At 40.2% G+C, this 22777-nt stretch overlaps 1 protein-coding gene and 1 pseudogene across 1 annotated transcript; both read right to left on the reverse strand.

Annotated features, from left to right (window-relative positions):
* Positions 1-13118: 13118 nt before the first annotated feature.
* LOC130135642 (uncharacterized) lies at positions 13119-16354 on the reverse strand (annotated as a pseudogene).
* A 2321-nt stretch (positions 16355-18675) lies between these two features.
* LOC115692854 (uncharacterized) lies at positions 18676-22374 on the reverse strand. Its single transcript, XM_030619816.2, has 4 exons — positions 21174-22374; positions 20690-20958; positions 19581-19784; positions 18676-19308 (listed from the first exon to the last, which is right to left on the reverse strand). The coding sequence occupies exons 1-4, from the start codon at positions 22357-22359 to the stop codon at positions 19168-19170; spliced, it is 1800 nt and encodes a 599-aa protein (XP_030475676.1). The 5' UTR covers positions 22360-22374; the 3' UTR covers positions 18676-19167.
* Between the last annotated feature and the right edge of the window lie 403 nt (positions 22375-22777).

Raw genomic sequence — 22777 nt, forward strand, 5'->3', positions numbered from 1 at the left:
AATTAGGGTTAGATGAATTTGAAATACGAATTGATATGATCAATTGAGAAGGAACGAAGCAGGGATGGGTCGATCGTGTTCCGCTCTCGGAGACGGCGTCGCACCTGGGCCTGTTCCCCGAGGCGAAGACGGCGTCGCGCCTGGGCTGTTGCCCGAGGCTGAGATGGCGGGCGGATATGGCGGTGCGTCTGGGCCTGTTACCCGAGGCAGAGACGGCGGCGCGCCAGGTCAGCCGATGCGTCGAGGTGTTCGGCCGGATGGGTACGGCGAGGGTGCGGGAGGTGGCAGCGACGGATAGTCTTCCGAGAACAGAATTAAGAATTATGTCTAGGTTTTCGGGGCTCTCCTCAGAAAACAGAATTGAGAATTCTGTTTCGGTTTAGGGGGCGGTGCCCCCTTGACCCCGCAAGGGGCACTGCCCCTCGACCCCGCAAGGGGGCGCAGCCCCCTTGACCCCTGCATGGAATTGGTCGTTCCCGTATAATTGATGTACCTTTGTTATTATAAGTGATGTTTCGTTATGTTCATAACATGCATACATTCATCGCTAAATAAACATTAAGAGTCCCTAATAAAATTAAGTAATAATATGATGTCTTTCCAATCATACACCTATTAAGACTTGAATCGTCAATAGATGGGCCTGCCAAAGTAGGGTGTCTTTAACTATTTGAGTAAAATAGGATGGATAATGGTTATCCATCAGTCAAGATTGGTTTACTTAACGAGGCTATCAAAACGGTTTTGGGCCTTGAGGCATAGTACTTAGGGATAAGATATGAGATGTCAACCCCAACAACCAAAAGTTGTATTCGATACAATTAACAAAGATTTGTCTACCTAAATAACTTAGTCTCGAGCGGTAAGCCAAAGCTTAATCGAGTCTTGGTGAAATATGGATCTTGGTCCACTATACTTATTGGGACATATATTATAAAAGTATAGTGGGAGTTTATTAGAAATAATATTAACGAACAATTCACTTTGCATATTTGTTGTAGACAATGACAACTACCTCTACATCAAGCTTTTCACTGCGATCTGTCCTTGAGAAGGACAAATTGAATGGTTCAAATTTTTTGGATTGGTATAGAAGCTTGAGAATTGTTTTCAAGTAGGAGAAAAAGGATTATGTCCTGGAGAAACCACTCCCTCAGAAGGCGCCTCCTTCCAACGCTCCCCATGCTAAAAGGAATGTTTATCATAAGCATAAAGATGATGCATTGGATGCATCATGTCTAATGTTAGCTACCATGAACTCAGACCTTCAGAAGCAGTTTGAGAACGTGGATGCCTATGATATGATCATGAACCTGAAAAATTTGTTTCAAGAGCAGGCACGCATTGAAAGGTACCAAACGGCAAAGACCTTAATTGAGTGCAAACTAGCAAGTGGGAGCTCAGTTAGCGCACATGTCATAAAGATGATAGGTTATATTGAAAACCTGAAGCGACTGGGCTCTCCCATTAGCCAAGAGTTGGCTACTGACATTATTCTTCAGTCATTGCCTCAAGATTATGACACATTTGTTATGAACTATAACATGCATAATCTGAACAAGTCTTTGACTGAACTGCATGGGATGCTCAAAACTGCTTAGCAGAATATCAAGAAGGACCCTACCCCTAATGTTCTCATGGTTCAAAAGGGGAAAGGCTTTAAGAAGCCAGGTAAGGTCAAGGTAAGGGCAAGGGCACTAAGCCCAAACCCAAACCCAAGACCAAACCTAGTCCAACTGCTGATACTGTATGTTTCCATTGTGGCGAGAATGGACATTGGAAGAGGAATTGCAAGAAATATTTGGAGGATCTGAAGAAAAAGGGAAGTGAGACTTCCGATTCAGGTATTTATGTTATAGAAGTAAATGTTACTACTAGTTTTACTTCATGGGTATTGGATACCAGTTGTGGTACTCATATTTGTATGAATGTGCAGAGACTAAAACGAAGTAGAACACTTACAAAAGGTGAAGTGGAACTACGTGTTGGAAATGGAGCAAGAGTTGCTGCATTAGCCGTAGGAACATATGATGTAGCTTTACCTTCTAGCATGATTTTAGAACTGAATAATTGCTACTATGTACCTGCTATATGCAGGAATATTATTTATGTTTCTTATTTGGACAAGGAAGGTTTCTGTTTTGATATAAAGAACAATAGTTGTTCATTTTATATTAATGGATTATTTTATGGTAGCGCCCATATTGTGGATGGGACATATGTTCTAAATCTTGATGTGCCAATCTATAATATAAATACAAAAAGGTTTAAATCTAATGATTTGAATCCAACCTACCTATGGCATTGTCGATTAGGCCACATAAACGAAAAACGAATTCACAAGCTTCATAGCGATGGACTATTACATTCATTTGATTTTGAATCATTTGATACGTGTGAATCTTGTTTAGTTGGAAAAATGACAAAAGCTCCTTTTACTAATCAAAGTGAGAGGACAAAAGAATTATTGGCCCTTATACATACTGATGTGTGTGGACCACTAAGTTCTACAGCCAGAGGAGGTTATCAGTACTTCATTATATTTACTGATGATTTCAGTAGATATGGATATGTTCACTTGATGAAACATAAATCCAACTCCTTTGAAAAGTTCAAGGAATTTCAGAATGAAGTACAAAATCAACTTGGCAAGAGTATCAAGGCTCTTCAATCTGATCGAGGGGCAGAATATTTAAGCCAAGAGTTCAATGACCATCTCAAAGAGTGTGGAATTGTTATACAGCTCTCTCCCCCTGGAACACCACAGTGGAATGGTGTCTCTGAGAGGAGAAATCGAACTTTGTTAGACATGGTTCGATCAATGATGAGTCATTCAGATCTTCCATTATCTTTTTGGGGATATGCACTCGAGACAGCTACGTTTACACTAAATAGAATCCATCAAAAGCTGTAGAGAAGACACCATATGAAATGTGGACAGGAAAAGTTCCTAGTATGTCTTTTCTAAAGATTTGGGGTTGCGAAGCTTATGTAAAACGTTTACTTTCTGATAAGCTTGGACCCAAATATGATAAATGCTTCTTTGTGGGATATCCTAAAGAAACGAAAGGATATTACTTTTACAATCCATCAGAGAACAAAGTGTTTGTTGCTCGGAATGGTGTCTTTTTAGAGAAAGAGTTTCTTACTAAAGGAACCAATGGGAGTAAGGTAAACCTCGAAGAAGTTATTATGCCACAAGAGGATGTTCCAGTTCATGAGGAACCTCAAGTAGATCTACAAAGAGTTGTAGAGTCTACTCCAGTGGCACCTATAGTTCGTAGGTCTGAAAGAACACATCGTGAGCCTATGAGATATGGTTTTCACATGACAGAACATCGTCATCTATTGTTAATAGAAAATGATGAACCTACGACCTATACAGAAGCTATGATGGGCCCAGACTCTGATAAATGGCTTCAGGCCATGAAATCCGAAATGGACTCAATGTATCAAAATAAAGTTTGGACTTTGATTGATCCACCCGAAGGTGTCAAACCTATAGGGTGCAAGTGGGTTTTTAAGAAGAAAACTGATATAGATGGAAATGTTCACATCTATAAAGCACGACTGGTAGCTAAAGGTTTCAAACAAACTCATGGTATTGACTATGACGAGACCTTTTCGCCAGTGGCCATGCTTAAGTCCATTCGGATTATCCTAGCGTTTGCTGCATATTATGACTATGAGATATGGCAAATGGATGTAAAGACAGCTTTCCTTAATGGAAATCTAGAGGAGGATGTGTATATGACACAACTTGAAGGCTTTACATCACCAGATAACACTCGAAAGATATGCAAGCTTCAACGTTCTATTTATGGATTGAAGCAGGCATCACGGAGCTGGAATATTCGTTTCGATGAAAGTGTCAAAGAGTTTGGCTTCATCAGAAACAAAGAAGAAGCTTGTGTATACAAGAAGTCTAGTGGGAGTGCAATTGTGTTTCTAGTGTTGTATGTGAATGACATACTACTCATTGGAAACGACATTCCTATGCTTCAGTCAGTTAAGACATCGCTAGGAAAATTTTTCTCCATGAAGGACATGGGAGAAGCAAACTATATCTTGGGGATCAGGATCTATAGAGATAGATCTAAGAGACTTATTGGACTGAGTCAAAGTACATATGTTGACAAAGTCATCAATAGGTTTAATATGCAAGACTCCAAGAAAGACTTTCTCCCGATAACACATGGCATAAGTCTTAAAAGGACTCAGTGTCCTTCAACACAAGATGAGCGAAACCGCATGAGTAGGATTCCTTATGAATCAGCTGTGGGATCCATCATGTATGCTATGTTATGCACTCGTCCTGATGTTGCTTATGCATTGAGCATGACAAGTAGATACCAGTCAGATCCAGAGGAACCTCACTGGATTGCTGTCAAAAATATCCTTAAGTACTTGAGAAGAACTAAGGATTTATTCTTGGTCTATGGAGGTGAGGAACAGATCACTGTAAGTGGTTACACTGATGCTAGTTTCCAAACCGACAAAGATGACCTTCGATTGCAGTCAGGTTTTGTCTTTTGCGTGAATGGTGGAGCGGTGTGCTGGAAGAGTTCCAACCAGTACACTCTTGCAAATTCTACGACAGAAGATGAGTATATTGCTGCTTCAGAAGCATCAAAGGAAGCTGTTTAGATTCAAAGGTTCATAGAAGAACTGGGAATCAGTCCCACAAGTTCAAATCCAATGGACCTCTATTGTGACAGCAATGGGGCCATAGCTTTGGCTAAAGAGCCTAGGTCTCACCAGAAGACCAAACACATACTTAGGAAGTATCATCTCATTCGAGAATTCATTGAAAGAGGTGATGTCAAGATGTGCAAAGTTGCAACGAAGTTGAATACAGCTGATCCGTTGACGAAGGCTCTTCCACAACCTAAGCATGAGCGTCATTGTAATACTTTAGGCCTTAGACACATTAGTGATTGGTCTTGATGTGAGTGGGAGTATATGTGATATACATTTTCATTGTTCATTAATAAAATATATATTATATTTGATTTCGATTTAATTTGAGTACGTAATTGAATGCGAAATCTTTATCCCATGAATATTGAATATCCTTAATAGATAATCAAATACGTGATTTGATCGTGAGACTTTATTAATAGAGTGGATATTAATATTTCAAATGTCCCTAGTCAGTTGCCATTGTGCATTGGGAAGCAAATGGTGTTTGAGACTAGCATGTGAGTCAATTGATGACCAAGTTTCACGGGTCATGAATATAGAGATATAAAGTTGATCACATGGAATACATGTTGGTGAACATTGTATTGGACAGACCCACTATGAGAATATTGTAGGATTGTTATATAATGTCATCGGTATTTCTCATCACAACTATAGAGTATAGTCCTTTGACCTGAGTCTGCCATGGTTTCCTAGACGTGGATTGGCATGCTTTAACATTGCCAAATGTCAGCCGTAACAGGTGATTATAAAGGTAATGGCTGGGCATGTCATGAATCGTGCTGAGTGATGTAAGTAGACAATATGGGATTTGTCCCTCTCATATAACGAGGGTATGATTTCCTGGCCTCCCGTAGAATTGAGACTGTGAAATGCATGGCCATGCTCAAGTGAGTTGAAGAGTCAACTACTTGTTTTGACAGTCTAACTGTGGTATCGGAAAAATGAGTTTAAGCTATATAAAGATGACACTTGTCCTGCCTTATACTTAACTCGGAAATCAAGTGACAAAGGGACTTAGTTTATATGATTGGTTCTAGTGCAAGTGGGAGATTGTTAGTGGTCTGCCCTAGGAATCAATCAAGGTTGATACTCTAATATTTTTTTTTTTTTTTTTGGTCGAATGATACTCTAATATTAGTTGTGGATTAGGTTGTGTCGGAAAATCGACCTTCACTATACTTAGGTAGTCATAATGTCTTGCTAGAGACCGCTTATGACTTGTGGGCCAAAAAGGGTTTTGAGCACACTGCTAATGTTTAGTAAACCTACAAGGTCGCACACAAAAGCGAACTGAGTTAATATTTTCTGTGCGCCGGTATCTACTTAAAATAATAAGTAGATTTTAATTTATTCTCCTATCTACGCGGTCGTGCGCGTTATGAGATAACGATTAAATGTACGATTGAAGATGGACGGTTTGGCGGGCCCAAATCGCCTGGCCCACTTCTTTTAATTCCACTGGATAATGAGGCCGTATAAATAGATAGAGAATCGTTCTCTGTCTAGGGTTTTTTTTCGACAGAGTATCGAAAATCAAAAGGTGTTGAAGAAAAGGAACTTCAAGATCTTTAGCTAGCACTTGGATCGTTGGAGACTTCTGTTCGCGTGTGTGAATACCGGTAGAGGCACAACACTTGGGGCGCTAATCCAGACACAATCAATTATCAATTTACATTCGATTTGCAAAAGGTACGTATCGAACTTCTATCTCGATTTTAATATACACATGGATCCTGTCTAGGGTTCTAGGGTTTCTGTTTACAAATATATTCTACTGCGTTTTAACAACTGTGAAACCCTATGTCGAACCTTTCACAAACGCTGCCATAGTACGCTCCCCTTTAACCTACATGGTTCGTGAGGTCCAACGTTATAGTTCAGCTGGATTTGAGATTGAATAATACGATTCTAGTGGTGTTGGATTGGGGGATTGATACCAACTTTGCACTCAAGCTTATCTATAGCTTTAGAGTTGTCCTTGTTGAACTCTTAAGGGTACAAAACCCAATCTGGTTGCTGAGGGAACAAGAAGGAAGAAGCCTGGCGACCTATTTCATAATTTCAATGGAGAAGAATCACCTATTCGACATTTTGGATGATCAAGTTTTGAAAGAAGGTAAGAAAGAGGAGATTCCATCGGTTGCTAATCTAGCGAAAAGGTGCTTGAACTTGAATGGGAGGAACTGGCCTACAATGAAAGAAGTGGCAATGGAGTTGGAGGGGATAAGGAAGCTCCAAAACCCTTCGGATATTCAGCAAAATCAAGAGGACTGTGAGGCAACTGAATCTTATACTGCTGCTTTTAAATCTAGCAAGTCAAACATCGACCCTAATGTCATTACATTTTCAGATGTGCAGCCACTCTTACCTAGTGAGACGTGGTGAAGATCCTTTTTGTCTCTCATTCTTATGAGTCATATTGCTATGTTTGTCTTGGAAATTGGTTTTCAGAGCAAAAGAAAGAGAAAAGAGAGAAAGGAGGAAAACTTGTTAGTTTTGCCAATAGGAGGATTTTGGTTAGTTATTTATTCGTAATGAACTGATTCTCAGCGCTCGGGATCAATAAACCGTGAAGTCATATCAATCTTAAGTTTATTCAGGTCCTGTCATACCCGTGTATGTGCCAATTTGGAATACTATGCAAATTGCAATCATCTATCTCGTGCATGATGCAGTGATTTTAGTTCATCTTGAGATCCTTGAAGATCACACTTAATTGCTAATGGTGTTATATAAAATATTGGTGACGCAGCGGAAGCGGATCGTAACTCTGCAATTAAGTCAGAAGTCGTAGAAATCGATAGAGAAATAAAACGAGGAACAATAAAAAGACACGAGAAATTTATGAGGGCAAAGTTGGAAGAAAAAAAAGTATATTTGCATTGCGGAAACACAACATTCCAAAATACCTCCGGACCTACCTTGAGCTAAAAGCCTTTGGAGAGCTTTAGAGATGCAATTGCATCTACCTGCACCCCAAAACTTTTGTCAGACGGTATTTGCAATTGTCCAAACAGCTTTGAGGCCCTAAAGGGCTTTACAAATGCTGAACCAAACAAACCTATTTATCCTGTTATCATGTTCTTCATGCACCTACTTTACTATTTTTGCAGGTTTAGCCAAATTATATTCATTGTGACATATTTACCTTGAAATTTTTTTTTGTATCAATTGTAACAAATTTACCATAAAAAAATTTTTGTGATATAAAAAACCTTAAACTTGTACCTATGTGACATATTTACACTCCATCAAGGTTAAGTTAGATAATTTTTTTGTTCCACTTAAGCCATGTGGTAGCCATGTCAACACTGGCATCCATATAAACAGATTTTTAACGATTCTTAACTTTGACGGATGGTAAATAGGTCATACTGGTACATGTTTGGGATTTACTTTAAAGTAAATGTGTTACAGTTGACATAGTTTATAATTTTTTCTATGACTTTTGCCCTTATAATTTTTCTTGGAAGCGGCGCAGAGAGCTTTTCTGGTGCCCCACCCAAATCACTCGGGTTGTCATTAACGATCATTTCATGATTTAGGACTTTGCTGGAACACAATTTCTGAGCTCTGTCAAGACGCCTAAACGTTCTTCAAGAAAAAAGTCTCCGATGCTTCCTTTGATGCTTTGTGTCGGGTTCTGCACTCTTGTACCGCAGGCAACACGGGAATCCTAGGAAGGAAAGCCTTCAATTTTCGTGTGACGCTCCAATAATATGTGCCTATCTCGACCTGTCCATCTCGCCTTTCGGAACCGGAACGGCACCAAATTCGCCGGCACTACTTCTAGTTTCTGTAATGACCTTTTCCACCAAATTGCTAACAATTTCCGGTACTGATTCGGAGTAAAAGAGAGGTGCTATGAAAACAAGAAGACAAAAAAAGTTGCAACATATCCATCGGCTTATGTGAACTGATTAGGTTTGACAACATACGTATCACACCTGGAGTATGTCGATGATTTCTTCATAGTGAATGCCGACTGCTTGAAATAGTTGCATGGTCCAATCTAGTGTCAAGTGTAATGTCTGAAGCTTACTCCCCTAATCGACAGTTTCTAAGAGGCATAATATCATTGGGAAGCTAATAATCGATCCCTTTCAGGTTTCAGGGGATCAAACGCAACAATGTAACCCATACACTTGAACAGGCCTCGATATCCATTGATGTATATGATGCAGAAATTAAAATCGAATTTTACGCCAGCCACTGCACTGTACATGTCAACTTTAATGAAAAGAATGATCCATTGACCGAAATATTCGCCAAAGAAATAGAGAAGCCACGGAGAGAACTCCGAACCTCAACAGTCCTTTGCTAAGCTAAATTGATCTTGGTTCCAATACATACAACTTTACAGGCGAAAATTTTGAAGATTAACAGATGGAGAATGAAATCACTTTTGTCTTGAGGCAAGGAGAAACCTATACTATGAAACGTAGCAATGAAACTAGGAACAAAAGGAGGCGGGTCTTAGATTCAAACAGAGCAACTAATCAGCCAATCTTCTCGGTTTTGTTATCATCTGCAGGCCATATCACGGTCTCAAGTTGCCGTTCGCATATTAACTCCAAGTTCTCGTCGGAGATTTTTCTTTGTTTATTTTGGCGTGATCACATTTCTGCGGGCAATCAACAATGGACATAAGCATTAATCCCACCCTGATTATATCTTTATGAACTAGCTGATGTAAATCTTTGGTACCCCAACCCATTTCCCGCATAAGCGTTACCATCACTCTTTCAGGGAGGTCGTGTCTTTCCTATAAATGGAAGAAGGAAGCCCCATGTCATACATTCTTCCCATGTTGTTTTAAGCATTTGGCAGTTCTTGATTACCAAAAGAAATTAACTTGTGTAATATCCATTTATCATTTGATAGACTTTCTAAATTTTGAAGATAATGCTTACCATCTCCAAGCTTGTTTTCTGCTACGAAACTTGCCATTTGAAAATTGAAGCAACATTAGATTAAAGGGTTAATACCACGAAAAATCTCACACTAGTACATATGTGATAAATTTACTTCAAACTAATTTTTTAACCATAAAAAACTCCAAATCGGTACACCTGTAACAAATTTGCTCCACGTTAGTTTCTGTTAAATTTTACTATTAAATTGCCGAGTTAGATAATACGTGGCAATTAACGGGTATAACAATTTGAGGTTTTACCCTCTGTTTGTCACATGTGTACTAGTTTGTGATTTTTCGTTGTATTAATCCAATTTAACGGAAACTAACGTAGAGTAAATTTGTCATAAACGTACAAGTTTAGGGTTTTTGTGATCGAAAAATTGATTTGGAGTAAATTTGTCACTTGTGTACCAATTTAGGGTTTTTTGTGATCAAAAAATTAGTTTTGGATAAATTTATCACAGGTGTACCTATTTAGAATTTTTCGAGGTATTAACCCTAGATTAAAGAATGCATGTCACAAATAAAATAGAATAGTTCCAACAATCAGCACACCTTCACAGCATTAAATGAAACTGAGGAAACTAGATGGTGCCATGTCATTTAGTAAGCGGCTTGTAGTGTCACGGTCTGGTGTCTCAAGCATGATTGTCCTGAAAAGGACACTGTCGGGTATTGTTTGAAAAAATCCCCCAACAATGTCCACTTATCTCCCTACTTATCTTTTGGAATTGCTTTGTTCTGAAGCTCGTATATTATCGCAAACTTTCACTTGAATGAAAATATGTCAGAGTGTTTTCTGACCAAAAAAAAAATGTCCAAGATTGCGCATGTACATTGCAGTTCGCTGCTTCTACCACAGCAAGAATGGAATGAATCATCCAACAAACTCTTGCGGAAATTGCCAAATTTCCACAGTCCCGTGATACATCGATGCTGCACAAATGTAATTTGGAATAGGCGCCGGATTAAAGGTATTATCTTTCTAACACATGAAATCACCAACAAGACATTTGGATACAATCAAAACAACCGATAAATAACTGCCTGCCATATTATTTTTCTCGCTCTTCCTAGGATTCGATCCTAGGACGCGCACCTAGCACCCCGAATCCCCACATCACCGGGCTGAAGGCCTGATGGCGTAACTGCGACATTATTTCGTGTTCGGTACAATGTACAAGCGAAAATTTTCAGCATTTAACATTTCTTATCCAAAGATAAGTTTTCTCTGTTTCACCCCAAAAAAAAACATGATGAAGGACCAAACACTAAACCTGAAAAGAATCAAGAAACATGTTCTGAATGTTCTGAAATCTCCATCAATAACGAGATTCAAAGAATTCGCTACAATCGCAAGCCTCATCTAGAAGTGGTCTCAAGCTCGCTTACACATCATGCAGCACACAAGCATCTCAAAACATGAAAAAAAGATGAGAATTCTCAAATGCTTACGGTCTCAACATCCTCAAAGCTGTCATCATACAGACCGCCCAACTCGCTGCTAAGTCCTAACAACAAGCCCTCTCCTTCCTTGTGTTGTCGCTTCCTCGAACTCCATCTCATAGCAGTTATCGGGTAGTTCTTGCCGTATCAAGTGAATTTTTTCTTTTACGAAATTTAGTTTTCTTAAGTCGATGGTAAAACAAGCTTAATTTCATTGAGTATTGGATTTTTCAATCTTCGGCGCTCGATTATGTTATCAAATGGCCGTATTCCCTGCTCATTCAATCGATGCTGGTTCTGGCAAGCCGAGCTCGAAGACTAGCTAACCTCGCAAACTTCCGCAACCGCACCAAAGCGGAGTTGGGTCCGACGAGGAAGTGCAATGAACTAAATTGGCAATAGAGGTGATCGACATTTTCCTAAATTTTTTGTGTTACCCCAAACTTTTTTTATTAAACCCGACTACCATTCCAGTTCCAGCTCTTCTGAAATCATCACTAGACTATTTAGACGTATATCCATTTGTTGCTAAGACGCTATACCGAGAGGGCCGTGTGTTCGCATAATGGAGTTTGATAAAATCAAACGGTGCGATCCTACCGTTCCTACCCTACTCAATTTCCGAAAAATCGGACACATTTAGACTTGAAATTTCCATATATTAAGATTTTGGCATATGAAAAGCAAAGACTTCACAGTCACAATATAAACAACTACAGTTCCTAGAATATGATAAAATGTCAGGAAACAAATTCCGTTTCATCAAAGCAAAAGCCCGTTAAGTTTCACTATATAAAACCAATTTTTTCACCAACAGAGGCCTGTATTATGTTGCTCAACCAATATATTTTCTATTTTCCTTTTCTTCTTCTCCGCCATTGATAACTCTCTCTCTCTCTCTCTATTGCCGTTAAAAGAGGTCCTAGAACCTTATATATGAGATGTGACCTCCGATTTGAGAAGCAGATACCGCAAGGAGATGGTGGTTGCGTTGGTTGTGGAGTTTTTGGGTGGTGCTCGCATCCGTGTCTGATGGTGGTCATGTGGGTCGTTCTTGGTGGTTTCATGGTCGCGTTGTGGCGGCGGCGGCGAACATAGATCACATCAATGGGTGGTGGTGGTGGTGAAGGTCAAAAGTGCAGTGGCTGCTTGAGTGGCCGCCGCGATAATAGATTGATTTTCTACGGAGAGAGAAATACGACCAAAAAAATCTGTAAAGAAGGGGGGCAGCAGTCATATGAATTTAACCGCAACTTAACAGCATGCATCTCCATGTCGACTAATGATCCGATGTTTCGCCGGGTACACTATATTGGGCCAAATCTAGCTATATCTTAAAAGTCGAGGTACTTAATTGAACAGAAAAAGAATTTAGGTACTCAATTAAACATTGCTTAAAAATTTAGGTAGTCGCAATATTGTCACCCCTTTTTGATTTTGGTTTTATAATGATGAATATACAAAACCCGCCATGTTGCAATTGGTCTCTATCTAAGTTCTTGGACGGGCCCGTTTGTCGAAACATGTTAGATTTACCAACGGTTGGAAATGGGTAAATGATTATAGGGCGTGCGTCTAAAAAGGTCAGATGATGTCGGATCAAACTCAGAAAGCTTGTTTTTTACCCCCTGTAACTTCTACTACTACATTCCTGCTCTCTCTACTGCCAGTAGAACTCCGCAAGAGGCGCTACATCTTTCAAACAATCTAATCACATTCACAGACCATGGGGGAGAATTGTAAGCAAACATAGATGGAATATAGCTAAGCTCCTGACCCAAATTTCCATTACTCAACAGAAAGAATACAAACATAGATAGACTTTGGCAAAACAAATGCTGGAACACTAACATTTTAATATGCATATGAATTCATCAATTACCCAATTTCACAATTCCATCTATAACTAGGGCGCTTTGTACTTGAACATCATGTAGTTAAGAGTCAGTTTCAGTTGTTTTTCTACAATCCCCTCTTCGCAATTGTCAACTAGTACTGAAATTTGTTTCCTCCATGTGAATTTATGTCCTGTGTTTGCCAAAATTGCTTCAAAGAAAACTAATTTCTCTAATTGACGTCCGAGGGTCACCAAATTGATACAGAGAGTCAAGCACTGTAAACCAAGAATCTTCAAATGAAGAGCATCAACAAGTCTATTGTACAGCTTACTCACAAAGCAATGTCCTGGCCTCTTGCTGTTTGTAATGCCTTATGAGCCATACACATAGACGACATGCTACTTGGCGCACACAAGGAAAGCCGAACTTGCTTGTTTAAGCCAAATCGAGAGCAAATTGACATCACCCCCCTATGAACTTCTCTTGGGTGGAGACACGTTGCTAATGAGTGATACCGTTGTTTTGACAGCAAACATCTGGACCAGCAGGCCCACGAAATTTGAAACAAACATTTAGTGAGTACAATACCATATATTCACCAACTTGGACTAGATGAAGAGGCAAAGGAAAACGCAGTTCACCTAGGAGAACACTTACAGCTTCAAGAAATTCAAACTTCTTTACTTCGACGTGGACATTAAGGATGTCCTACATGGGAATGGAGCCATGAGAACGAAGACTACAGGCATCCATTAATTGTATCTACGGGACATAGAATCATGAGTAAAGACATCAATTGAACAAATGCACCATTCAACTTCCATTTTTTGGCTTAACCAAATTGCAAGATTACTATGGATGGAAACCAAGACAATGCAAAGAAAAAAGCAATGTATACAATTCATACAATATATCTAACACAACTACGAGAGTTTTGCTGGTAGTATCAAAGAACACCTAGTCCTAATAGCTTTTCTCGTGCGCACAGATAGACGATTATCATTTCTACAAGCTATAACTAAAATGATCTGAAACGAATTTCGGTTTCTTTTTGTTGTGAGGAAAAGTGATCTCAAAGTATGTAACAAGTCAGGAAAATGAACTCTGTAGATTGCACACAAGGTCCACGAGTTTGTCAATGACATTAACCCTCATTTGAGCACAAAATCTTCTTCTCACCAATAATGTCATCTTCCAACACTAATTCATTCAAACTACACATGGATCTGTTTCCATCAAAAAGCTAAATTAGTTAAGGAGCTCGTTATCAAATCAATTTTCTTTAACAAAGTTTTCTTCAAGTCCCCTTGATGATGGACACAAGATTTAGGTTGAGAGAGAGACTTATGCTTTAATCCTTTCTTGTAAAATATGCATACAATAAAATTCACAAGCTAAACTTTGAAGCATATCCAGAGTTATAGGGGGGTGGGGGGGCGCGACCGCCAGCCACCACTTCGGTCTGTCTCTGTGTATCTCCAAAAATATGCACCATCTAACAGAAACTATAAAGCAACCAGAAGGTACTTTTCTTTGTCCCTCATGAGTTCTTAACCCAGCTTTTCTAATTTTCTGTTCTTAATTTCATTGGTTTCCCCTGTCTACTCTTCTGCTATTCTATTTTTCTTTCTAGGACCGTTTCTCTCTTATAAGTTTGATGTTAAGAGCTTACAACTGGCTTTTTTCCCTTCTCCATGGAAATCAACTGGAAGGTTTAAAAGAAGTGAGGCAGAGAGAAAAGCAAGAGGAAGAATTTGTTGATAATTTATTGGAGCTGTGAAAGGAGAAAATGCCTTACCTCCAATTTTAAATCACCTTTGACAAGACAGGCGACAGATAAAAGTATCACTACAGCTACTGCAACTACGTAAAATCTTAACAAATTTGCTCGACTTCGTCTTCTACCTTTAAAGACACAGAAGGATTGTTTGTCAGCATTTGAAGCTAAGGTATGTTGCATCTTCATTTGAAGTAGAGAGGAGAACTACCTAATTCTCCAACAATTATTGATAGAAAGGCTGTGGCGAGAGATGATATAGCGAGTGGACTGGGGACATTCCCCTTTGAAAATTGATAAAACTAGACGCACTGCCCTAATTAATTGGATAACAGCCTGCAACAAAGAGACTAAGTTGTGTAGCCACATTCCAATTTCCGATGGCAAAGTACATATTCAAAAAATTTCTTCACGAATGAAAATTGGAGAAAAGTCAGATATGTTAGTAGGAGTTACCACAATGATCTAATGAAAACAACATTCAATCCATCATGAGCATATACATCAAAATTCAAATAAAAGCTTACAACATAACATCTTCTACTATAATTGCAGTCATGTTTTTACTTTAACTATAGTTAGAAAAGGAACTAAGGATTTAAATTCTAACCCAACAAGATTTGAACTCGTCTATTTATTAAAAACATGTGCAAAATGAGGTACAACTAGTGAATTAACATTTTGTTTATAAATCTAATATGTTGCTATTTTCTATTTTCCGTATATAAATATGGGTTTTTTGTTGATTTTGACATTTGTGTCACAGATGAAATTAGGAATGATCGAACTCCCTTTCATATTTCTAGGTGGTCAATAAATGAGTCCAACAGATATAAACTAGATTGATATGCCAAAATAGAGAATTTGTACCTAATTTGCTGTAAATACTTTACTACTGTATTAACACAATGAAAATGATTTCTTATTTTCATGATAGTATGTGGCTGTCATCAATTTCATACGTAGATTGTTTTGCCGAATTAGATGCATATAATTTGCCGAAGTCCATAGAAAAGGAACGAGAGGTCACGAGAGCGCTTGAAGAGGCAAGAAGCATCTGAAAGTGTGCGCTAAAACAAATTGCATTCTATTTATGATTCAACTTAAATTATAGGCACGAGAATAACCAAATGAAAAGCAGACAGCAAATATGGATGGACGGGAGCTCACGGGAGTCAACAGTCATGCGGTAGGAGAAATCCGAACCGTCCGTTCCACTTGGCCATCCCGTCGAAGACCTCCTCTGCTGCATTTTGATTCTTTACCTCCCTATCAGCCCTCGAAGGTGTCGTTTATCCTTCTCCGCAAGCTGCAACATGTTTCGAAACAGAAGTTATTACTGCGAAGTTTGCGACTTTTTCCCATTTCGACATCCATCTGGGATCGATCCAATATGCTAGGAAGGGCCTTCCCAAAGCCTGAGCGGGCCATAAACCTCAAACTGGCTCGGTCTCAACTTCATCCACGCCGGAGCATCATCGAAAGGCCTCAAACCAGCTCGATCTCCTCCTCGATTCCATCATCAGCTCCCATGCCAGTTTTGCTGGTCGGTGCTTCCAGTAGCTGTTTCGGTGGTCGGTGGCTGCTCCTCGGTGTCCTGAGCCTCACCATTAGCCTCCTCAGCCCGTCCTTAAGGTTGTGGTGGCTGGCCTTCATCAAAACAGTCATCGATTTCACTTGATTTCGCTTAGTAGTTACTAGATGTTCTTTCTATGCGGCGTGAAATCTAAGGTTTTTTATTTAGCAATTTCATTGCCATTGGTTAACCAAATTGTTATCAAAGATTAAAGAACCTTGAAGATATTTGACTACCATCAAGATACATGAACTAGATCCGGGATAGTGGTTAGCATGAAAGGTGCAACTTGTAAGGTAATAAATCTCATAGCCTACATTAATTACAAAAATTCACATTTTATATAATAATTATGATAACGATAAGAATATATCCTAATGGCAAACATGAATACGCAAAAACCTCCCACATCATTAATGCTAAAAAAGTCCACTCATATATAGAAGAAGAAGATAATAATAATATATATTTAAATGGCAAACACTAATGCACAAAACCTGCCACATCATTAATGCTCAAAAACCCAATTATAAATATACACGGAAAAATTGTCAAAAAAGTCCTAAACATATTGTGCTTTTGTCAATTCAATCTTAAACTTTTCAATTTTGCTAATTGAGTTCTAAACTTTTTCTTTTCTTGTCAATTGAGTCTATTTGACTAATTTTGGTCAGGATTCGCTGACGTGGATGCTAACAGGCCTATGTGGCGCTGAAGTGGATAATTTTAATAATATTTTAATAATTTTCGATTTTTATTTTTCTTTTCTATTCTTTTTCCTGTTTTTTTCCTTTTTCTAGGAAGAAAGGAGGAAAAAAAAAGAAAGAAAAGAAAAGGGAAATAAATAGAAAAAATAATATAAAAATTTGAAAAATATTGAAATATCATTAAAAATTATCTATGTCAGCACCACGAAGGCCAGTTAATGCTAACGTTAGCAATTTCCGGCTAAAATTAGCCAAATGAATTCAATTAGTAAGAAGTGAAAAGATTTAAGACTCAATTGGCAAGAAGTGAAAAGGTTTAAGACTGAATAGGTAAAAATATAATATGTTTAGGACTTTTTGGACAACTCCCCCCCGAAACACACACACACACACATATCTATCCAGATACTTTACTAGCAAGCACTAATTGGAAAATCTCCCACCTTATTAGTTCTAAAGAATCAAATTATATTATCCTAAACTAGTACTAAAATATCTTTCGACCTAGATGAACACGGTTCGATTCAGTCGATCCAGGCTGGACCTTCTAGCTAAAGGCTCTTCTTACTTAGGCCCGTCCAAAAATTATGGAGCTCCCCTTTCATTGGACGCGAAAGCAAGACGGATCGCTGCATCTACGTGTTAATTACAGGGGGCTTGAACAAGGTGACAATAACGAACAAGTATCTGGCTCCACCTGTGTACTTTCGAAGCTGGACTCGTGTTCAGGTTATTTGGCAAGTGAGAATCGCAGAACAGGAGGAGTCGAAAGACTACGATGATGGTCGCTTGGCATGGTTCGTGCGAATTTCTTGCAATGCCTTTCGGTTTAACCAATGTTCCCGCCACATTCTGTAACTTGACAAATGACACATTCGCTCATCATCTCTACAAGTTTCCGGTAGTGTACTTAGATATCGTGGTCTATAGTGAATTGTTGCATTTGCGGTTGCTTATGTCTCAAGTGATTGGGCATTCCATGTACGAAGAAAAATAAATGAGGCGAAAGAGAGCAAGTTCCTCGGTCATATGGTCGGCAAATACTGTAAAGATGAGCGGAAGGTGGAGGCCGCTATCTGGGATCGGCCGATGAGAGTAAAGTCAGTGATGAGCAGAAGGAGGAGGCAGCTATCCAGGATCGGCCGATGCAAGTAAAGTCAGTGAGCCGCGATTTTTCTTAGACTAAGCATAAGTTTTATCAAAATCTACTCTAAATGGGTGGCTCCATTACTGGATTTGCTTAGGAAGGATAGGTGAACATGGAGGAAAACAATGAAGCTTTACGTGCGTACGTGCATTCTGTCAACAGGACAATGCTAAAGGAAAGAAGGAAGCAGGATTGTCGGAGCCACTACCCACACCGGAGAAGCTGCAATTTCCGACTTCAACGCATTTTATCATTCCTTCAGCGCTGACTTGTGTCGCTGGATGCATCCCTGTTGCCATTCCCGGCTAGCTCCCTCATGGTACCGATAGTTCTCTCTCTCTCTCTTTTATCCGATGACCTCGTCCAGGCCCACATGGCTGTAACTGGTCATGGCCGTGACCAGGCCACTCATGCCGGTCACAACCGTGACGCTCGGTCAATGTCCAAACTCCGTGATTATTCCAGCAGTCCTAAGTTTTAGAAACTTTCCTTGTTTTTTGGACAATTTGAGCAACTTTTAAATCCGAAACATCATCAATAGATTAGACTTGACAAAGAATTGCTGCTCAACTGAATTTGTTGAATTTCAACCGGTGTACACGCGAAACCCAAAACTGAAAATATCTAGTGACTAGAACCAGGCCATACCTACAAAACCATATCATGCCGATGCTGTAAGCCACCTCGCCAAATGCAAATTGGACACAGAGATTTTCTCAATCCATCATTGAGCATTGCTGAACCGGAGTGAATTTGCAATATGGCTGAGATCTCCTTGCCCAATAATCTCTCCTTCGCTGATACGTGCTTTTGAATATTCAAAATCAAGTTGCCCCAGACAAGGCTTGCCCTGTGCTTGGACCCTTTGGATTTCCAAAATTCAAAAGCACGACCAGCTGAAGGAAAGATTATTGGCGAAGGAACGCTTGGCCATCTAGTAAATTCACAATCAGCGGAAGAGACAAAAATATCGGAATGGGAAGCTATGGTTCAGAAACGTTCAATGGTGGATTGGGAAAATATCTGTGTCCAATTGTCTATGTACTTAAATTCACTCTGACAGGCTTTCTTCAACCAAAGACTGCAAGGCCAGCTCAACATCAGAAAATGGCTGTCCAGCATAAAGCTTAAGCTGCCCCTTCCTTACAACCACTATTTGCATGGTCTTTTCTTTCACGGCCTCTTGAAGTTCCTGCAGATGTTCAAAATTCCAATCCTCAAGTTTCCAAAGATCAATTTTAATACTCAACACACCCTGGAACGGTAGCATTGACTTTTTGTCATTCAGAAGGATAGCTAGCTCAGTTCAACAATACCGACATAAGAGAATTAATATGACATTAGAGGGATTCAATCTCTCCACAAACTTATTCTGAACCTCATATAGTTGTATTGAAGCTAGAAATTCTTGCCAATCACGTATATAAAAGCATCAGTACTTTTCAGGAAAGTTGAGATTCTTACTTTTCTCAATAGAGGTATGATGTCAGCACTGAAATCACCCAGCTCCTCAAAGAACGACTCCAGCAAAAAGCAGAAATTGTTTGCATCAACACGGTCCTCGAAGGCAACTGTGAAGGAAGAAGCATCACTATCTTCTGGAGCAGTCTTTAAGGTAAAGAATCCACCTGGTTCTTCCAAATCAGAGCCTCTACGCATAAGAATAGCCTGAAATTATACTAACATTAGTTGGGGAGTGCGAGAAGTTAAAACGCCAAAAAAAAGTTTTGCTGTTGTTTTCTTCAAGAATAGTAAACCGTATCATGACTGGCAAATAAAAGTCATATAAAGAGCACCAGTACCAGAAGGAATGTTTTGCAATGAAAATTTACCTTCAACTTCCATAAAGCCATTATTTCTTAAATGTCGACTCATTCATGCTTAACAATACTCCGAGAAAAGTATGTTTCAAGTCCTAAATGAATATTCTTCTACACCACATTTTAAATTGAATGAATTGCATGTTAGGAGTGCAAATGGAAACCCTGACAAAATTTTGGTATAGAAAACCGACAGCATTAAAACGTAATAAAAGCTAAGTACTTGTGAGTTAAGATGATGTCGGAAGGCAAAAGTAAGGTATATCTTTGTTTATACTCTATTAGGGGCAGTAAACAAGCTAAAACTACTTAGCCCGATATAAACAGATCCGACTTAAAATGACAACTTTCTCATATCAATTTCTTCACATAGCAGATATCATTCAGGAGAAGTATCACAAAAAAGAGCTGAATGTATAATAAAATTAAACAGTGTTTCACATTATTGAAATTCTTCATGGAAATATCTATAGTGCTGTGCAACCTAAAAGGTAGGTCAATCTGTTCGAGAGAGGGAGAAAATCAGTGGTGAGTAGAAATGAGCACGGAATTATGGTAAGATTGATGAAAAACAGGAAGCAAAAGGGCTGGCATCAAACGGGTAAGCTAGGATAGTCAGCAACTCTTCGGCATGCTATGACTGCAAGAATAGCAAGCAATCACCTAGCTATACAAGTCAACAGCTGCAAGTCCCTAAGTGGCCACTACAATATCTAAGTCAATGACAAATGTGGACGAATGTTAAGAACGTACGAATACACAAGGAAGCTTCAACCACCAAAACTCTTGAATTTTATCCGATTGCTTATCCTCGACTCTCTTGCTCATTGATGTGGCTTTAATTTCTTCACGCTTCAATGTGCCATTGATACTTTTTACATCTTGACCAGCGGACCTTTTTGTAACCTCCTGCTGCTTTTCATCCCCAAAGCTTCGAGAACTCTGCAATCTGGAATTTCCAGTTGTCCTCAAGTTTGCTCCTCCAATTGAATTCCTTTTCCCACTAGCCTCCTCGACAATGCCTAAAAAATGTATAAATAACTTTCAATTATATGGAACAGACTGGTATATTACATTGACCATTCAAACTTGTAATACTCCATCTTCTAAACTCCCGATTTCAGAAAGTCAGGATTCGCATGTGATTAAGGCAAACTACCTATTATAGCACATGGCTTCCACATCGAGCAAGCATCTTGAACACAAATCTTATATCAACTGAAAAGAGTTACCTTACCAGTTCTGCTTCGAGTATCTCCAACTTCTTCATCCACACGAGGAAAAGATTGCTCTTCGCCTACCCCATCATTATGCAAATCATCCTGCATCTCTTTGAAAACCATGGTTTCATCACCTTCTCGTTTAATATCGTTGGAAAGACCGCCACGTCCCTTACCATCAACCAATTCCTCCCACTTTTCTCCGTTTGATGATTCCGTAACACCGTGATTAAGACCTCCATTTTGCCCTTCCCCATTGACTTCACTACTGTTTTTCTTCTTTGTTTTACCATTGTCTTGTAACCCCTGAAACCCCTTCGGATTAGCGCTGGGTTTCTCCACCAAAGGGCTTCTAAACTTTAACTTTTTCTTGAACATCAAGCTACTAGCTCCCTCGAGCGGCACTTTTTTACTTAGACCTGGTGATTTCCGAACAGGGCCCAACTTCTTTTGCAGCTTATCCAACCGAGAACCAATCTCCTTCTCGATCATGGCCGTCCTGCTCTCGGCAATCGCCTCACCATCATCATCATCGTCGCCGTCGCCGCTCTCACCATCCCCGGTATCATCCCTCTTCGGTCCCCTTTTCTCGCGCCTCCGCACCTCCCTAGCCATCGACCTTATCTCCTCGATCCTCTTCTCCAAGTCAGACTCATCCAAATAAACCACATTCCTCGTCCTCGACGAGAACTTTCCCGACACAGCCCTCCCCTTCCCATTCACCAAAGTCCTCTCCTCACTTTCACCAGTAGAATCGGAGCCATTGCTACCGAACACCCAAACAGCACAAATCGTCTGGAACAGAAAAACCACGACCAAATAAGCGCCGAACTTTATCACAGACCTGGCCGAGAACTTCCCGGCGACGCCGCCGTGCTCGGGGCCAACGCCCACGCCCACGCTCTCCGAGACCGGAGAAGCTTCTTCCGCCGGAGACTCCGCTTCGAAGAGGCCAATTAGGGTTTCGGGGGACGGGGCCGGAACGACGGCGTCCGACGGGGGTTCCTCGGGAGCTCGGATGGGAGGGGCGTACGGTTTAGCGAGGGTCCTGAGGATCTTGGGGCGGAGGTGGTTCCTTCGCTTCGTGAGCTTCAAGGGTTTGCGAGCGGCGGCGGTGAGACGAGGCTGCGGCGGAGACGCGGTGGCTCTCGCGGGGCGAGGAGGGAGGGAGAGGACGGCGCAGCAGATGAGGACGGCCGCCATTGGCGACGGAGGAAAATTCTCAGCCGCGAGCGGCGGAGGATTTTGGGTATTTGGAGTTTGTGAAGAAAAAGGGACGACAGATTTGGAAGTGGCGAAGAAGATCGAGCCCAATGGGCTTCTTTTGTTGGGCCTCGGGCCCAAATTATGCGGGTCGAGGACAAAGATCAAAATGGTGACTATACTCACGAGGTAAATCTCTTTTATAAAACCACTGGGGGTTTACCCCAGTGGCCACCCTTCTCACTTGAGAAAGGGGAGATGGGGAGTTCGAATCCCCACCTTCGCAGGGGTAGGGGTGGGGCCGCGTAGTTTAAGATGTGGGTTTTGACGCCCACGCCCTGCAAGAGGCGAGGGGCACAAGTCTGAGTGTGTATCGTGAGTGAGAGATAGAGTAGGGCCGACCAAAAAAAAATCTCTT

The sequence above is a fragment of the Syzygium oleosum genome, unplaced genomic scaffold (genome assembly GCF_021117445.2).
Source record: "Syzygium oleosum isolate NSW1041296 unplaced genomic scaffold, Sole_v2.1 Sole_v2.36, whole genome shotgun sequence".
Classification (NCBI taxonomy): domain Eukaryota; kingdom Viridiplantae; phylum Streptophyta; class Magnoliopsida; order Myrtales; family Myrtaceae; genus Syzygium; species Syzygium oleosum.